Source organism: Triturus cristatus, chromosome 6 (genome assembly GCF_964204655.1).
Source record: "Triturus cristatus chromosome 6, aTriCri1.1, whole genome shotgun sequence".
In the NCBI taxonomy this organism is placed as follows: Eukaryota; Metazoa; Chordata; class Amphibia; order Caudata; family Salamandridae; genus Triturus; species Triturus cristatus.
Window position 1 is genome coordinate 604,107,848 of NC_140589.1, and position 18,696 is coordinate 604,126,543.

At 42.0% G+C, this 18,696-nt stretch overlaps 1 protein-coding gene across 1 annotated transcript in view; it reads left to right on the forward strand.

The window, feature by feature from the left end:
- Positions 1–18,696, forward strand: part of NT5E (5'-nucleotidase ecto) — a 559,853-nt gene that overhangs the window by 482,187 nt on the left and 58,970 nt on the right. The window contains exon 7 of the mRNA XM_085611043.1: positions 4,124–4,273. Coding sequence (XP_085467169.1) covers positions 4,124–4,273 — 150 coding nt within the window. The remainder of the gene's footprint in view (positions 1–4,123; positions 4,274–18,696) is intronic.

The window sequence follows — 18,696 nt, forward strand, 5'->3', positions numbered from 1 at the left end:
AAGAAGGAGAGGCAAGAAAGAGAATGGAAAAATGTACAGTCATCAATAACATCATTTCAGATGTTGCAGTGATGTCATCAATGGTGCCATAGAACATGTCATTAGTGATGTAATATGTGAGGTAATTAGCAGTGCATGGCAAAGGTGTGAGTTACAATTACTTTAGGTCATAAGTTATAGTTAATAGAGATAATTATAACTAGTGAATTTCAGTGGGTTTTTTTGGGTTTAAAACCCTACATTGTCACTGACATTTTCACCTAACTATAACGTTACTTCAACCTTTGCTTTCTTCATTGAATTTCTAAGATTTGTTTTAATGTAAAGTAAGATATAGTTACAATTGCTAACTATAACATCACTTTTGAGCCAATGAAGCATTTACCCTTTACCATTACTTTTACATCATACCAATCTCCAGACTATTTTATGAATAGGCAACCATCATGCATACAGTTATAAAATTATCAATACGTAGAAATATACAGCCTGCAAAATGATACAAACCCCCTCTCAACACAGCCTTACAAGATTTATCGCAGTGAGAATCCCCAGTTTTTTTTAGATTGGCTGGCCAACACCACAACTGTTGCCGACCACTGTAATCTGTGAGATACATGTAACAAAACGCTTGTAACACAGTGTGAAAATAAATGATCAATTGGTAAAGGCATATTGGCTTTAGCAAGTTGTAAAATTAGAAAGGTATGCACATTTACAGTGGGCTAAGCAAAATTCCATCTCTTCTAAGAGGGCATAACAAGAATTCTCACAGAGCAAACTTTCTTCCTCCATGGTTTGATGCACATGTAATGAATACCAACACCATTGTCTATTATGGTAATCTGTGAGATTCCATGTAATAAAAAACCTATTTGTAGGCTTTGATATAGAGTAACAACAATACACATTTAAATGCCTATTGACTCTAACATGCTTTTCTCAAGAAATAGGTCAGCCCTATCGACTTTATCTTAACATTACTTAATAAAAATATCAGTCCTATAGCCATGATCATTGGCATACCAGCATAAGCAACTCAGGCTTGCTGTATCAAGCATACGCCTTGCCACAAGCCAAAAACTGCAATACAAGTAGTCTTTTTAGTGGAAGCACACACATTTGGCCCAATCAAATTCTTTACTAAGGGGAATCGACATGTGAGTGGAGCTTAGTCCCTCTATCAGTAGTACTCTGAAAGCTAATTTTTGTTGATCACACAAGGTCAGGCAACAGTCAGGCACTGCCAAGTCAGACTTAGAAATCCATGTAGGTTAGTGCAGCTCTTAGTGTCCCATACTGCTCTCAAAGACAAAACTGTACTGAAGATGATGGAACCAAACACTATACATTTCTGAGTTATCTAAGCACTTTACAGTGTCATGTGTGAGTCCCTGGAAGTTCAAGCTCAGGTAGCCATACTGCTCCTGGAAAAATAGGTAAAATATTCAGAGTTGTGTGGAAGGGAAACACTTTTTATGTGGCAGCATACAACTTCTGCCCAATAGAAACATGTACTGCTGGCTACCAACATGTGGGTGGAAGCACAGCCCCTCTACGTAGTACTCTTGAAAGCTCTTTATTAGGTTTATCAGCTTACATCTGGCAACAGCTGTGCTGTCAGCTAGACCGAAACAAGCATCTGCAATGCAATAGGTCTTGCTTTTACTCGAGTTTGAGCTTTTGACAATGCCTTTTATTTTTGTTTTTGAAACATAAATAAAAGGCATTGTCATTTACAATGCCAATAGCTTAAACTTGAGTAAATGCAAGAGCTATTGCATTGCAAATGCCTGTTAATGATTTGCAGGGTCTCCAGGCATGGTTTATCAGAGTGGGGAAGGGCACGCACGGAGGCAAACAACATTTCAGCCACACATTCAAGCAAAAGCATACACTTCACAAATCAAATGGTAGACAACGCCGGCTGCTATATCCTGTCCAATCAACCTTTCATGGGTGAGGGAAGCACACCTGGTAGTATGCATTCCAATACTGAGGGCCGCCACCTTCTGTGGTGGGAAGTGTATTTGTTGATTTTTTTTTCTCTTGTTTTATAAAGTGCAAACTCGACCCGAATATATGATCACCAGTTACATTACACAAGGAAACCTTCATTTTTAATTTTTTTTTAAGCACGGGTAGGTGAAGCAACTTGTCCAAAATCACAGGATGTTGAGCCGACCCCGAGATTCCAAGCTGGTTCCCCAGTTCAAAGGTCGGCAGTTTTGGCGTTAGTCCACATGATTTAGAACTGAAATGTGTTTTGTCCTTACTGTGCATGTATCGAGTCCACGCACTTTTTTCTGGTACATTAAGGAACAATGGCCGCACTGCAATCAGATCTGTCACTAGCCCTTGACCAACAGATACACATGCTAAACTTGACTGAAAAAAAGAAGCATTGACAAAGTCAGAAGGTCGCACCTACCTTTTAATTACATTACCCGAACCTTTGGTTTTGCCATTGCTTTTTACTGATGCTCTTCGACTTCTGCTAAGAGAATAACATGCTTAATTTTGAATGCGGGATGGCATTGGCTAAAAACAGTTGCTGAAGCGCGATGACACGTGTTCATGCTTCACCATGCAAGTGCACATATGCATCATGACATAGCAGATTTTTTATTTTTTTAACATTTAATTTACCTTTCCTAGAGGGTGGGTGCCAAACTTGAGGTGGAAATTAAAAAAAAAGAATTAAAAAGTGCATCGAACAAAAGAATAGTTCCAGTAGCAAATACCAGCTGCCGAACCTCACAAAAATATTTAAAAAGCATTAAAAAAATATGATGGCTGTGACGGTAAGAGTGGAATGGAGCAGAAGTCAACATGGGAGGCGGTGGGGGAGCAAATAGGAGCTATGGGGTGGGAGGAGAAGAAAACATGAGTTACAAAAGAGATGCACACAGAAAATATAAATTGCAAATGTACAAGTTGAAAAGTCACTCAAGGAAGTTCTTAGGCAAAACAAAAGGAGCAGGCAAATTTTGGTGGTGTCTAATGTACATCTGATTCAAACAAACCAAATTAAAACACCTCAGACTGAGACAGTAGTGCCTGTACCCACGCTTCCTTCACACGGGCAGCTTAAAACCACCACGAATGTTTATGCTCTGTTTAGCGAATTCAAACAATGCGGCTATAAGGCTGATATTTAAAAGCAATGCGGTGCGTGCGTGTATGAGTGCATGCGCAGTGTGCTCTTTTTCAAAGCACATACTCATGCTTGTGGCGCGCCGCTGCGCACTCCCACAAGGCGTATGCCGCCACAAGCACGAGTATGTGCTTTGAAAAAGAGCTGCACGATGGCTAATGGTCTCCTACGCAGCGCATGCGCGCAGCGTAGGCGAGACCTAAAAAGAAATTCCTAACAATATGATGCTGTACGTACTGGGTCCTGTTCTTCTGATTCTGGTCAATGTGATGAGGGCCGAAAGAATTTCACAGTAAATTCCCACTCCATTACAAGTACCATCAGTGTGTCCTTCAAGCATGCATGCTAAAATTGGATTAACTGCCCTTATGACATATCTCAAGAAAGAGAACACAAAAGGATGGCAGGCATCAATTCTATATGGAGAAATTAGCACTGTCACTCAGACACAGTTAGCCGAGGATGTATTAGTTCTGTGGAAGCAAAATGGGGCCTAGTGCCCTGAAATTTTGATCTCTGCATTCGATTTATGTTGGCAGACCACAGGTTCCTGGCTGGCTTGCAGTGGGAAAGAAACTTCTTCCTGTACCCTAGATATTTGCTCTAATAGACCCTATGAGCTTGGCTGAAGATTTTGAACTGGATTCTTTGCTCAACTGGAAACCAGAGGACTGGCTGCTTACTCATAGTTGCATTTCCAAAGGTTTAGACAGCTTCTGGTTATAGGATTCTATAGTTTGGAACTGAGTTTTAGGGAAAACCAGCTACAACGGAACTTTTCTATAATCCATCTGAGCCGACTGATTCATACATTGATTTTGTTTTAATGTTTATACATCTTCAAAGATAAAAGGACAAACTTATTTGTGGGTAAATATTTTCTTCATTGAGAGCACGTGGAAAATGATATGATTGGTGTTTCTTCATAATCTTCTGCACAGTAACCAACTGTTGTCTCTCACACAGGAAGCATCACTCTGGAAGATTTGATGTCAGTGTTACCTTTCGGAGGCACTTTTGATCTGGTTCAGTTGAAGGGTTCCACTCTGAAAAAAGCTTTTGAACACAGTGTACGCAGACATGGGGGTGGATCTGGAGAATTCCTTCAAGTTGGTGGTAAGTTTTGCATTTTCAATACAGTCTATCAGTACAACTGTTCTGCCCATTTCATGGAAAAGACTAAGATTGAATCAAAACTGCAACTTGCCTCCCAGCATTTACCAAACCATTCCCAACTCAGTCTCCTCTCAGTACATCTGGTGAGAACGCCCTGATCAGCTTTACTACGAAAACAAAATGCTACTTGGAATGCCTTCAAAATTCCAGACAAAGCCGACATACTCAAGATAATAACATCACTAAAACCCTCCAATCATTTCAATGATCCTCTGCCCATCAAATAAATCAAGAGCTTAAATCCTCCACTCTCCTTCTCTGGACGATGATTGTTAATGCATCCATCTCGCATGGCCTGATTCCTGATTGTCTAAATATAGGACAGGTCACCCCTATCTTGAAAAAAACAAATGCTGGGCAGTCTGACCTCAATCATTTCTGTCCCATTAACAACCTCCCAACACTAGCAAAGGTCCTAGAAAAATGCGTAAACCTGCAACTCTGTGACCACATTGAACAATGTAATCTCCTGGACCACTGGCAATCTGGCTTCAGAATGGGGCATAGCACTAAAACAGCTCTAACCCACATTGTAGATGATGCCCTGAGATTGCTTGATCAGAGCGAACCGTGCCTGCTCATACTTCTAGGTCTCTCTTCTGCCTTCGACATGGTCAAACATGACAGCATGATTGACCTTCTGGAGTCAAGGATGGGGATATCTGGCCCTGTCTCAAACTGGTTTTCGTTGTGCCTACATAACAGAACTCAAAGAATAAAAGTCAATCAAACCCTCTCCGACATTACACGAGTCTCAATTGTAATGCCTCAAGGATCCACGCTCTCAACTATCTTATTCTATCTGTTCATGGAACCTCTCACCGATATCCTAAAGCACTCAAAAATTCATTACCTGAAGAAGTTAATACTCTCAACCTCACCCTGCTAAAAAACCAGCAATGGTTAGCCTGCAACCACCTTATGCTCAACATACTCAAAATGAAATTCCTCTTGCGCCCCCAACACCATTGACTTTACTAGATAACCTGGTATAATATTGGACAAATACCTTAATATGCAAGATCATATCAGCGCAACCACCAGGGGAGCCAAAAACCAACTGAACTTTCTAAGGAAAATCAAACCTTTCTTGTTCCTGGTGGCTTTCAACCGGTAGATCTCCTGATTAAATTACAGGAGTGCTACTCTTGCAGGTCTACCCAAAGCAAGGTTAGCGCTGCTAAGGTCTGTGCTGAGCTCAGCGCCTATGCTCTTCACGGGATCCAGAAATTTTGATCACATCAGTCCAGACCTAAAACTTCTAAATTGGCTCACATTTGAAGCAAGGATCCTGCTGAAAAAAGCCTGCATGACACATAAGGCCCTTTACCACAACACTCCCGCCTGTCTGGCTAATAAACTAGCACTGTCAGGGAGTAGTCGTTCCTTAAGAAGTGCCAACACCCTTGCTGAAACTGCAGAAGCTCAAAAAAAAGAAATTTACAAACCATTCATTCTCCAACTTAGCCCCAAGAATATGGGACACACTGCCACCCATAATCAGGTCAAACGCCTCAACGACCTCCTTCAAAAAAGATGTGAAAAGGCTTCTGATGAACAAATTACTACAATAATAACCCTGAAGAACTCCTCCGGATCATGAATCTACCTAACCGATTATTACTTTGCAGTTGTTTTGTTGCTTACTTATAACTGATTGCTTTTTTACTCTATGTGTATGAGTTGTCTGCTATTTGTACAGCACTTGGATACCTTGGCGGGTCATGGTCGTGCTATATAAAACTCCTCCAATAATAGTACATAAATATTAACTGATTCATTTAAAAGAAGCTGAGCGAGTCTCCAAGAACTAATGAATGTGTACCAATCAGATGTATGAAGACCTTTCTAATGATAAATACAGGTGCAACCCTCCTTTTTGTACCTTAGGGCAGTTTGTACTGGGTGTTCAGCATGTGGCATAAAGAAATCAATATGGCATGATATACTCCAGTATATTTTCACTTCATTAAGAAATAATATAAAAATATTACTCCTATTTTTGCACACTTATCAATAAGAATGTTGTTCAGCCAATTACTGATGGCGTTCTACAGTATCCCTGATAACCTAAAACATGTTTAAAATGCCATGCGCCTATACAAATTCAGCAAAGTAAAAACGGTCCTGCTTCAACAAGCTCCCAAAATGGATGACTTTTCAATACAGGGCAGGTGATAAAGATGTACGACCATTCTAATTTGTAGTGTAGAATGCCTGATTTCTTCACAGTGAGACAATGAGATGTCATAGCAGGTTTACAGTTGGATGACGCTGTGTGAATACCATTATATCCTGTAATCTTGTCAGGATGACCAAATAATACTTGTTGGATCATTCCCTGGCGATAATGGTTTTTCCATTGAATTCTATAAAATGTCAGATAGTCACTGAGACCCATTGTTCTCCAAGGAAACCAATATTTTCAACAAGTGTGGTAACCTCCCACTCAAATTTAACACAACATTGATAACAATGATTCCCAAACTGACTAAAGATGCATTCAAATACAAAACCCTCTGACATCGGGACAGAGGTGATACGTGGTGGTTCCTGATGTCATCTATTATTAGTGTTATTTTTTCTAATATTATTCTTAGTTGGAGATAATCCTAAAATTGAGATCATCAGAAATTCAGCCAGGAAATTAAATAATGCTTAATGCTGAATAGATCATGCCCACGTCACCCATACATTTTGATTTCCTATGATATAACATTAACTGGTGGGGGAGGATGATGTAAAACCTGCGCAATACTAATTAAGTCAGTCAGACATAGGCTCATGTGAATTACGATTATTTCCTAAGGGCTTGAATAATTTGGGTATATATTTGAAGCAATGTTTGGAAAATGACATCTCTTACGGGACACAAAAACATAAGACACTATGCCTTGAGGAACCCCTTAGTTCCTTAACCAAAGAGTCCTGATTTGGATGCCCCTGTGTAGTGCTATCTCAGTCAGTGTATTGTTCATTGCCCTGGGTGGCTGGCCCAAATTATAGTAACAGTTTTAACCTCTGATAAAAGTTTCAAATGGACAGAAAACCTCATCAATCTGATATTAGATTCAGAAAGTTTCTATAAAATTTCAGATGCTTCGAATCTTAATGTATTCATCTGGTGTCATGAGTGAGATATGAACATATTCATTTTAGTCCAATACAAAGGTTATTTAACGCTCTGGCACATATCATTCTGTGTGTCCACATGCTAGAAGGATCCTTCAAAGTGGCAGACTAGGGTGCATGGAGAGAAATTGATCTTTAAGAATGCTGCAGAGGGACCACTTTTCATTAAAACAATATCTTAATGTACATTCCAGCACAACTGACTGCACCGTTGTTCTAGTGGAGCGGTCGTGGACTTAAGGACTGTACCTGGTCATAAAAAAATCACACAATGGTGGGTGGTCCAGATGCAGCAGGTGGTGGTAGTGGTGATCACCGTCTCCTCTCCTAGGTTCGGTGGCAGGGCCGTCTTCATCAGGAGACCCATCTCTTCCATCCGTTGCTACTGTTGCTTTTGTAAAAGCTCAAGTGAAACTGTAACTGAAAAGATATGCAAAATAATCACTACAAAACATCTGTACAATTCAAGGCAGTTTAGGAGAAGAAAAAAGGAAAAGACTGAAGAAAGAAAAACCTTATGGCAAAAAAGTGGTGGATGTGAAAAGTAAGTGACTGATATAATAATACTGGTCAGGTAGAACGAAGGACAAAAGTAAAGGAGACCATTAGGATGGATTCTCAATGCCATTTTAGAATGTCATCCTTACAAAAGTGACTTAAAGATAACTTTCTGAAGATCTGCACAGGTCTGAAAACTCAGCTCTTCTAGTTACCTAGTTGCCTGGAGGCTTCTTAACACTTGACGACTTGTCACATGACCCTTCCTACACTCTCTGACCCCCACCGTTTCCTCTTTGAGCAGTTTGAAGTGGTTGTAATGTGACATGAGCAGTATATCAGAACCACTATAAATTAAATCACAAACCACCATGCATTAAATCAAAAATTAATACCAGAAATGAACAAACACATTATGAAAATTAAGAACGTGTTGGGGGATAATAGAAGATAAAATAGAGCAAATACAGTCATCGAAGAAAGAAAACCTAGCTATATTGCATTTAAGAAAAAAAAGAAGAAATTAAAATATGAACGATGGACATCACAAAGTAGTAAGAGGCAGAAAAAAAGGAATTTGTCTGCATCTGAGAACAACTATGACTCATTTGAATGAAAAAGTTATGGGATGTATGCCCTCATTAAATGTGATTATGCATTGTTCCAGAAGCAACTGTCGTGCATTAGTGCTGATTTATTTAATTTAGTTGTTATATTTGTACAGCGCAAACCTAGTCACACAGGCACTGGACACTACCACATACGCAATACAACCTTCTGAGACAAACTTAAAAACACATTGTGTCCAGACGTTGGGGGTGGGGTGTGGCGTAAAATGGAGAGCAACATATGGCGAGATAACTTTCACACCCATACCCAGTGACATTGGATAGTGGTGTTTAGTTATTTATTAAGGTAGGTTCTGAAAATTTGGGTTTTCATATCTTCATGGTAGGAAAGAAGAAGATTGATGTTGAGTCAGAGGTTTTCACGTGAGCCGTTCTGCACTCTTGGTGTTTGTTAGACGAAGGCTTTGTTTAATCCTGTAGAATTTTTAGCTTTTTGGAGTTCGAAGAGTAAGCTTGATTTGTTTTTAGATACCTTACTCCTCCAATAATAAAGTTTGTCTTTCAGGTATATTGAGAGGGATTTGGGTGTGATTCGTGCCATTTTGAAATGGAATCTGGCTGCAGTAAGTAGCCAGTGGAGATCCATCAGAATGAGGGGGATATCAGATTTCCTTGCTCCTTTTACTAGGCATGCTCAGTGCTTTTGTTGTTCAGGTACTGTCAGATATTGAACTGTACTTCTTTAATGTTTCTGTGGTACTTAGCATTGGAACTTCTCCGTAGCAAACTCTGTTTGGGAAACATTGGAAAGCAATCTGTCAACTGTCAGCTTCCTGGGCTTGGCTTCACCAGCTTATACGTTCTACACGCACTACCATAACTTCAGGGAACACTGCTGAGACCTTGCCTTACCCCAACTCTCGCCTTCACAACACATCGAACAGCCCATGCAGAATTTTCAGGGCTTTTGGTTGCAGAGGTGGTGCTAAGGAAAAGGAAAAACAGAAACAATCTTTTACTCCTACTTGCCTGGCAATACAGCAAACATTTAGTTATTCCTTGAGCAAAGAATGTATGCCTGTGGTTGAAGGGAAAAGGGTGGGTGGATGAGGGGGCCAGATATAGCATTCCTTCCCCCACTGGTGCCTGCTCACATCTGATCAATGAATCCTGCAAATTGTCCAAGTTAACTATGCCCTGTCCTTTAACGATGCTTTTCCACATATTATCACGGTTCTCTTGCTGGTTTTGGTGGATCATGTTCATGATCATGGTCACATCCTCTCTAGGCCAGTGTTCATGTTACTCATGAAGGGGGAGATCTAGACATTACCAGAGGGTGAGCAGCGGCTTGATGTTACTCTTGTTTCCTGCTGATTCCCAAGAAGGATGAAGGTGTGCAGTTGATTTTTGTCCTTAAGATCTTGAATTCAAAATGATGCCACTTGACAAGTCTTACTAACCTTGGAACACGAAGACTAGATAGTTTCCCCGGAAGTACCCATTTTTCGTGGAGGAACCACTCACTTTCAGGTCACTATCATACCATTTAGCCTTGCATCAACCCCTCAGGTCTTTACAAATGTGATGTCGGTCAAGGCCTGTCATCTCAGGTCAGAAGTACACATATTCTGTTTTTCGATGACTGGCTGCTAAATACAGGCTACCATTAGCAAGTCTTGGATTACTTGCAGAGCACAATGTTTCTACTGTCCAGTCTGGGAGTCTCCATCAACAAATCCAAATCCCACCAGTGACCTACTTAAGGATTGCCTTCCATGGGTGATTTTTGACACGGCCACACTGAAGGCCTTTCTGGTCCTGCAACAAGTCTGAGATGTTCAGATTTTTTCCTGATGTTTCAGTTTAAATCTGCTTTTCAGCACTGGCAGTTTTGAGGTTTTTGGCCTGCTAGCCTCCTGCATCCCGCTAGTGCTCAGCTCCCGGTGCCACGTGCAGACCCTTCAGTGGGATCTGTGTTTTCAATGGACTCAACGTTGAGGCTGCTTGTCGACCAAAATTTGTAACTCTGAGAAGGCTTCCTGAGATTTGAAGTGGTGGATGACAGACCTGTTGTGTGGTAGGCCATTTTGACTTCCATCTCTTTTGGCCTTGTCGGTAGCCAGTGTGTCATCCCTTGGCAGTAGAAGAAACCTGGAACAAGTAGAGATTCAGGGCTTTGGTCCCTATCTGACCATTATCATCATCTCATGAACTTGCAAAGTTGCAAGTTACTCGGCTGACCCTCATTCATGATGATATGGGCTCACATGCTCTCTCTAGGGGCCGTGAGGTGGTGGAGCTGACTGTCATTCCATGAAGAGTTGCTGAATTTGAATCATCCAGCTTTGTGCTACAACATCATACCAGACAAACTCAGCAGACATTCTCTTGCTGGCCACGAGTTACATTTGCACTGAGAGGTGGTAGAGGAAATCTGCAAGTCGTGGGGATTCCCTTTGGTGACTCTTTTTGCTACTTCCAAACATGCACAGTTCCCAATTTTCTGCACTCGCTAGAGTTTCCACCCTATGGTTCCACCTTCATGGGAATTCGTCCTTCTGTGTACGTTCCCCCTTCAATACCTGTGGGTTCTGAAGAAAGTCAGGTGGGATAAGCACAAGTCACTCTGGTGGCTCTTGTTTGGGCTCAAAGGATCTGGTACTCCGACATTCTAAATTTGAGCATCTGCCTTCCACTTAGGCTTCCCCTGCAGGAGAATCTGCATTAACAGGGCAGAGTTCATCATTCAAACATCCACAATCTACACATTTATGCCTAGAGATGGAGAGGAGTCAGCTGAAATGCTTTGACCTTCCATTGGACATTCTGATTGCCCTTCACCCTCCCACCAATCCATCTCATTTCCTCAATTAGTGTGAAGATTACCCTCATAGGTTATATGGTCTTAATTTCTTTTGTTCGTATTATTGTTGGCCCATCAAAGCTTTGCTCTGAGAAATATTGAGGGTTACTTATTGAGCCTTTGTTTGTTTTCCTGTTTTACCTCATTATTCAGATCACCTGTTGTGATGTGTTGATTTTAATGAAAGGGCATTATGTATTTGTTTTCTCCTGCCCCCGTCATCATTCTGCAGTGGGGCCTAAATGTTATCTGACGTGTATGCCTTTGGAGCCATAGCAATGCTCTGCAGCATCTTACATAGAAAACTGTATTTCTGATTATAGCCACTCCTCTGCATCGCATGAGTGAGCATATGGCCTGGTTTGTTCCCCCCTCAGAAAATTAACTTCTTTCCTAACACACTTGTTGCAGCGGAAGCAATACATTTCAAACTAAACTTTAACACTCCTACTGGGCCCATACAGCTAGGATTTTTACTCTGATTCAATACTTCGCCTCAGAGGCGATGGTCCTCCGATGGACCTTTCTCTGTCAAAGTGAGGGTTGAGAAATCAGGATGTCCAACTGTCCACTAGCCAAAGACGGCCATTATTTGGCCATTAAAATGCTGTGAAAATAAAGTAATGCAATTGGTAGACCCAAACTCCTAACGAAGGTTAGTCTGACAAGAATCATACAAACCAAAAGCTTTGCTGTGGCTACACAGAAAAAGAGCAAAAGAACCAAATTTAGATAAGTTGGTTATTGTATCAAAGATCCAAATTCAATGCATATTAGTAATTTTAGAAGCTTGATCATAAATATAACAGCTTGAAATACAAAATTGCATATCTAGTCAAATACATCTATCCATAAAGAGGATCGTTTAGACTCAATAATTTCTACCACCAACAAAGGCAGGAGGTTGTTTCACAAAGGTTCTCTTAGCATGGGCAAAGGGATCAAGTTAAAATCTATTAGGGGAAAAAGTCCATGGGCAAGGAGGAATGGGGCATAAATCAGAAAAGTTCAAGTCTGTGTTTTTTCACCAGACTGCTCTATAACATCCAACAGGTAAGTTAATCAGCAAGAGCCAAAGGTAAGGGGCATAATAGTGAGTCCGGCAGGCAGGAGGCAAGGAAAGTGAGAATAAAGAAATAGTTTACGCCTCCTAGAAAAGGCAGTTTTTATAAAATGAATTTGTCATCAAGACATCAATGATCGTTTCACAATGGTTCGATTGCCATGGGATCAATCTTCCAGCTTTCCAGATACAAATTGATAATCAAGTATATTTTCCCATATACATCATGAGAATTGACTGTTCATTTCATCCTCACAAAGATGGGCTGTGAGAAAGTATTTGTTGCTTAAGGAATGTTGCATGAACAGGAACAAATAAAGCAACATTTGAAGAAATGTAACAAGTCCATTGCACAATGCTGTAATATAATGCAGCCTAAGGAAAAATCAAGTTAAATGCACTGTTAAGTTAGCATCTCTTATTTAGTTAAATAAACGCCTAATTAAATTCAAACATAATGCAATAAATCAAACATATCATGATGAGCATTTTATAAGCTTGTCATTAATTATTACACAGAAATATTACACTCTAATTGTGGGCTATTACAGCAATTTCAAAGTGTAGCAACATGTAAACTATTTTTAAAAATGGTTAAAATAAAATAGTAACTACTTATAAATGTTCTTTGTAATGTTGGGCACTTATACTGTAAGTTTCAGACATGTAACTCTTTGTGTAAATGATTTGCACCAATGTTGAGGTTGTTATGGCACTCTGCAGTGAAATCAGTTGAAATTCTAAGCTTCTTGTTAGTTTTCATAACATCTCTGTCAATGATATAAGGTAATAAGTCACTAAACATTTTACATTTACTATTTGATTAATCCTACAGTTTCTACCTAGTCAAGCACACTTTTACGGTGCAGGTACATCAACTTTTTCTCAGTTTCAGTGTCATTTTTCTAGATGTGTTCAAAGTGCACATTCATGGTTTCAGTGTCAAGATAGATTTATGTGAGATCAGCTTTTAGCTGCATCCCGGTGAATTCCAGTTCCATAGGGAGGTTAAGAGCAATTTTGTCTGTTCAGCCCTGCAGGGTTTACTGGTATACGTCCCACCTAGTGAGGAAGGCTTTGCTTTGGTACTAATTAAAAACGTGAAGAATATGCAGGTCTAGAAGTGTCTATCAGAACAATGTTACTTATCTTTGGTAACACTCTTTCTTGTGGATACTCTTCTTTGGAGTGAACTTTCAGTAGTCAATAATTTCCCATGATAGATTTTCACACTGCTAGTTTTCATTTCAATGTTGTCAGCCATGCTCTGCATCTGACGTCGTGGAAAAAGGTAATAAACTGGTGTTATCGCGCAGGCGTGGCAACTACATGTAGCTCCGTGTATTCTCATCTGGGGTCAGATAGAGTCACAACTGAGGCCAATTTTGCCATCTGATGTGTAATGTTATGCAGATTTGTAGAGCTCACTGACTGACGGGAGGGTATCCTGGCGCTGAGCAAGTGTAAGTCTAGCCAAGACTAGGGTCTAGTTGAGCTACTCTAAAAGCCAGTTCTTCAGCTGCTTGCAGAATTCAAGAAGTGAGGTGGAGGCTCTTATGTGCAGTGGCAAGTTGTTCCATGCAGAAGGAGCAATGTAGGAGAGGGTTTAACCGCTGGATCTAGTTTTCTGTATGCATGGGATGTGTACTAATAGGAATCTGGATGAGCGGATGTGTCTGGAAGGTTTGTGAATGCAGATCTGATATTTGAGGTTTCCTCTGCCAGTGTTATGTAGTGCATTGAAAGTGTGGGTGAGGAGTTTAAATTGTGTCATTTGTGTGTGGGGAGCTGGTGGAGTTCCTGCTGGTGCAGTGTGAAGTGAATGTGGCGTCGGAGGTGAGTGATTCTAGCTGCTGAGTTCTTTATGGCCTGCACCCTTCTGGTGAGTTTATGTTGATTCCGACATAGAGGGGGTTCCCGTAGGCCAGTTTGCTTGTGACGAGGGCATCCATGACAGTTTTCCTGGTGCTGATTGGGAGCTATTTGAAAATCTTCCTCAGCATCTTCAGGTTCTGGAAGCATGAGGCGTGACGGCATTTACTTCCAAGTCTCATCATGTCGTTATGCAGTTGCAATTACAACAAGATTTCTAGAGCCAATCTGGCCTCTCAGGAGATTAAAAAAATGTGGAATCTGCAGGTAAAAAGAATATCCACCAGAAAGAACATTTCTGGAGGTAAGTAACCTGTTCATCATACCAGTGGTTTATAGTCTTGAAGGGATCTCGATTATAACTGCAGCCACATATTCTGTTAAGAAAATGATTCATAATTCAATATATTAAGTAGTGTTTGCACAGACTGGCGTTGCATAATGCTTAAAATAGAACACCTCATTCACCACAGCGGCATTTTGAGCTGGCTTGCCCAGAGTTCAGGAGGTTAGGGTCTGATGTACTAACATTCGGAATAACGAGTTCCAAATTTTCTCTGCATCATGATGAGGAAATTGCTATTCCTAATGTGTGAAACTTTTATGTTTGAGGCATGTGAGCTGTAGATCACATGCTTTGCATACTCCTGCCATCTAGTGTTGGGTCTGGATGTTTGCAAGTTGTTTTTCTTTGAAGAAGTCTTTCCAGCCACAAGGTAATGTGACTCCTCCTTTCGGTGATAGTGCACATGGGCATCGACTTCATTGTTAGATTGTTTTTTTCTGCCATCGGGTTCGGACGTGAATTGCTGTGCTCCGGTTCAAAACTGTTCTTCTGGTTCCCCTCGATGCACAATCCACTATACCTGCGTCGGTATTGTTTCATACGCGTATCCCACTTCTCCGCGTACCGGTCAAGGGAAATTTCAATTTCGATTGGAAGACTCGTGGAAGGCCGTCGGGCCTTACTGCGTTGGTGCACCTCGCAGTCGATAGAATGGACTCCATTCATATTCTGCCCTCGGTGCCAGGCAAAATATCCACAATATAACTTACACAAAGTGTGCAACTTGTGCTTATCTCTAGAGCACAACCAACAAGACTGCGATGCATGCAGACCCTTTAGTTCAAAAATAGCTCTCCGCGATCGTCGGGCCTGAACTCATGAAATGCAAAACATGCCGGACATCTTCAGTGAAGGATCCGAGCAAGAAGAATTTGATGCACAAGGGGCCAAAGAGGAAAAGGAAGAGCAGCCCTTATCGATTCGTAAATCGGACTTGGAGATGGAAGAGGACATACCACAGGGCCAAGGTCCCATGAGTGTCGAACACCCCTTGCCCCAACTCCAAGTCAAACTATGCAAAAGGCTTCGGGTTCACCTTCGCCTCCGGGCCAAGGTTGGCAACAAGACCATCTTTCTGACGCCCGCCTCCCGGCTCGGCACCGAAACCCATTGTCATGCCTTCCAGCTCAGGATCGAGTTGGCCAAAGTCCGGCACCAAGCCAAAACCTTCGAGCTCAAAGCCGAAGACTGCTTCAGAGCCAAAACCCTTGACACCAAAATTCCAAATAGCTTCGGAGCGCAAACCTTCTGCGCCAAAAAGTAATTCCATCCTGGCACCGAAGACATTGGCGCCAAAACCAAATAATGCTCATTCGAAGCCGCAGGATCCGATTTTCGATTACCATCCCTCAAATCAGATCCTAAACAAAGGGAACTTTACATTAACCCTGAAACAGGACATCTTCTTACCAAACTGCCTCACAAATGCAAACCTAAGTCAGAGGACATACAATATAAGATTCCCTTAAAAAAGAAGAATGTTGGTACTAACCCTTCTCCTCCTCCTCTTCCATCACATTCCCCTACACCTTCACCACCTACTCCACTATTGGAACATTTGCTTATCACACCACACAATTCTCCACCCTCACAGCCTGATGATAATGATGATGGAGATGCTGAAGATATTCAGTTACCTGTAGATCCCTGGAAAGACAACACTACTGATCCACCTACAGAGAATGACCCGGACCTTTACCCTGCAAAGCCTTACCCGCCTGACAACAATGTAGGTTATTTAGAGTTGCTTGCTAGAGCTCCACAATATCACTGGGTACAACTACACAAAGAACCCCTAGAAGAAGATTTCTTGTTCGAAACTTTGAGTAGTACACACAGATCAAATCAGACTCTCTCTATGATCAAAGGCATGATGAGACATGCCGATGACAGCTTCAAAGACCCGACCTTGTTCGTGTTCGCATTCTGACTCGCAGAATAAATAAAAAGTATAAGCCTGCTCCCTCTGATCCAGTCTTCATTAAGGGACATCTAGACACACTTGCTGTCTCTGATGCCTGTAAATGGGCTAATTCACAAACCTCTGGGGATGCCCCCCTCCGGACAATGAGTCAAAATTAATAACCACCTCTGGCAAACGAATAGCTGCCCAGGCGGCGAATTATTGGTGCATTGCCTACACCTAGGCCCTCTTAGCCAGGTATGATAGAGTGCACTGGAACGCGAAATGGAGCAATTGCTCCAATATCTCCCAGATGAGCACAAAGCTAAAGCACAGGATTTATTACAAGAAGGAAAGCTCCTCTCTAATTCCTCTATTGGATGTGCCTTAGATGCTGCCGACACTGCAGCTCGAGACGTTAACCCTAGCGTGTTACTCAGGAGACATGCCTGGTTAAGGATTTCTGGTTTCAAACCTGAAGTCCAGCAATTCATCTTGAACACTTCATTTGATAAAGAGCATCTTTTCTGCCCTGAAGTTGATCAGGCTTTAGAGAAAAAGAAAAAAGACACTGAGGTAACAAAGCCAATGGGAGCTCTACAGTCTCCTTCAAACTGGGGCTCCTTTCATCGCTCTTTTTATCGTGGGGGGGTCAAAGACCACATCCTCAGACACCATGTTTCCTCCTATAAAGGCAACAATCAACCTTCCTCCACGAGGTTTATTTAGAGGAGGATATAGAGGAAAAAATGGCAAGGGTAAAGGAAACTCCCGTAACTCCCCTTCCTCTAACACGCAGTGATGTAAGATGGCCCAGCCTCAGAAGGGGTTGAGGGAGTGTTTGTCTAGGTTGCTAAAGGAATAAATCCATCAGTCAGAGGTCAGGTGAGTGAGGCTTCCCCGAGCCTATATGGTTTATTGGAGTTGAAAGATGGTAGGAAAAACAAAAACTCTTTGGAGTCAGCAAGTCATAAGAACAGAACGAAAGTAAATGCAACAGTCTCTAGGCTGTCTATATTCAGGGACAGGGCTTCCTAGGAACAGTCTCTGGGGTTCCAGGTGAGGGACCTTCACGCCTGTGATTCCTTTCTCCTGGTGCTCTCCTTGAGTTGTTGGGTGTCTCCAGCCATCCCAGAAAAAGGGGAAAAGAAAAAGAATAGAACAAAAATGGTGTCAGCTTTCTGCTTTATCTCTCTGGGTACAACATGCCACAGGCGACACGATGTGTGAGGGGAAAAGGAGTGAGGAATTGTGCACTCCGGTTACCCGTGCTCTTCTCGGTCACTCTGTGCCTCACCTGTCCCTCCTCCCTGCCAGCCTTTTAAAGTTTTGAATCCAAGGCACTTGCCTGGAGCTACGGTCCTCCGGGACCATAGCAAGGGGTATCACGGCATCCTCTCTTTCTCTGGGACGTCCGGATACTTCAGCAGATATATTGGGGCCAGTCACGCCTCTTCTCTGGTCTTCTCGTTCCTCGCCAACGCTCCACACTCCCGTCAGTGTCTCTTTCTCTTCGCCTCTCGCTCGTGTATCTCGCGTCTCTCTCTGTCCTTCCATCCATCCCTCCCTTTTCCTCTCCTGGTACTGCCTTTTCTCTGTCCCAAGGCTCCGCGTCTGACGTCACCGATGCGTCGAGTTCGCCGACCTCTTCCGGTGGTTGGCGAACGTTGGGGGCTATCTTGGAGTGCCCGGCTAGCGGGAACTCCGTATTACACTGTCTTTCCTCTCAGGATGGACGATCGGGCCATTCAGTTATAGGAAAGCGGGAGAAGTAGTCAACGTTCCCCTGTAATCGACCTGGGATGTGCAGGGTCTGAAACAAAAAAGGCTGTAGGGCTAAGAACCATGGTAATATTTTGGGATTGGTGTCCTTATGTGTGGATGACCAGGTCAGGGGAGCATGATCTGTTAAAAGGAAAAAAGAACGGCCCAGTAGATAGTATTGTAGCGACTCCATGGCCCATTTAACTGCCAAGCATTCCTTTTCCATCATGGCATAATGGATTTCTCTTGGGAATAATTTCCTACTCAGGAACAAGACTGGGCATAGAAGTCCCTGAGCATCAGGTTGTGACAACACTGGCCCTAATCCTCTGTCCGAGGCGTCTGTCTGT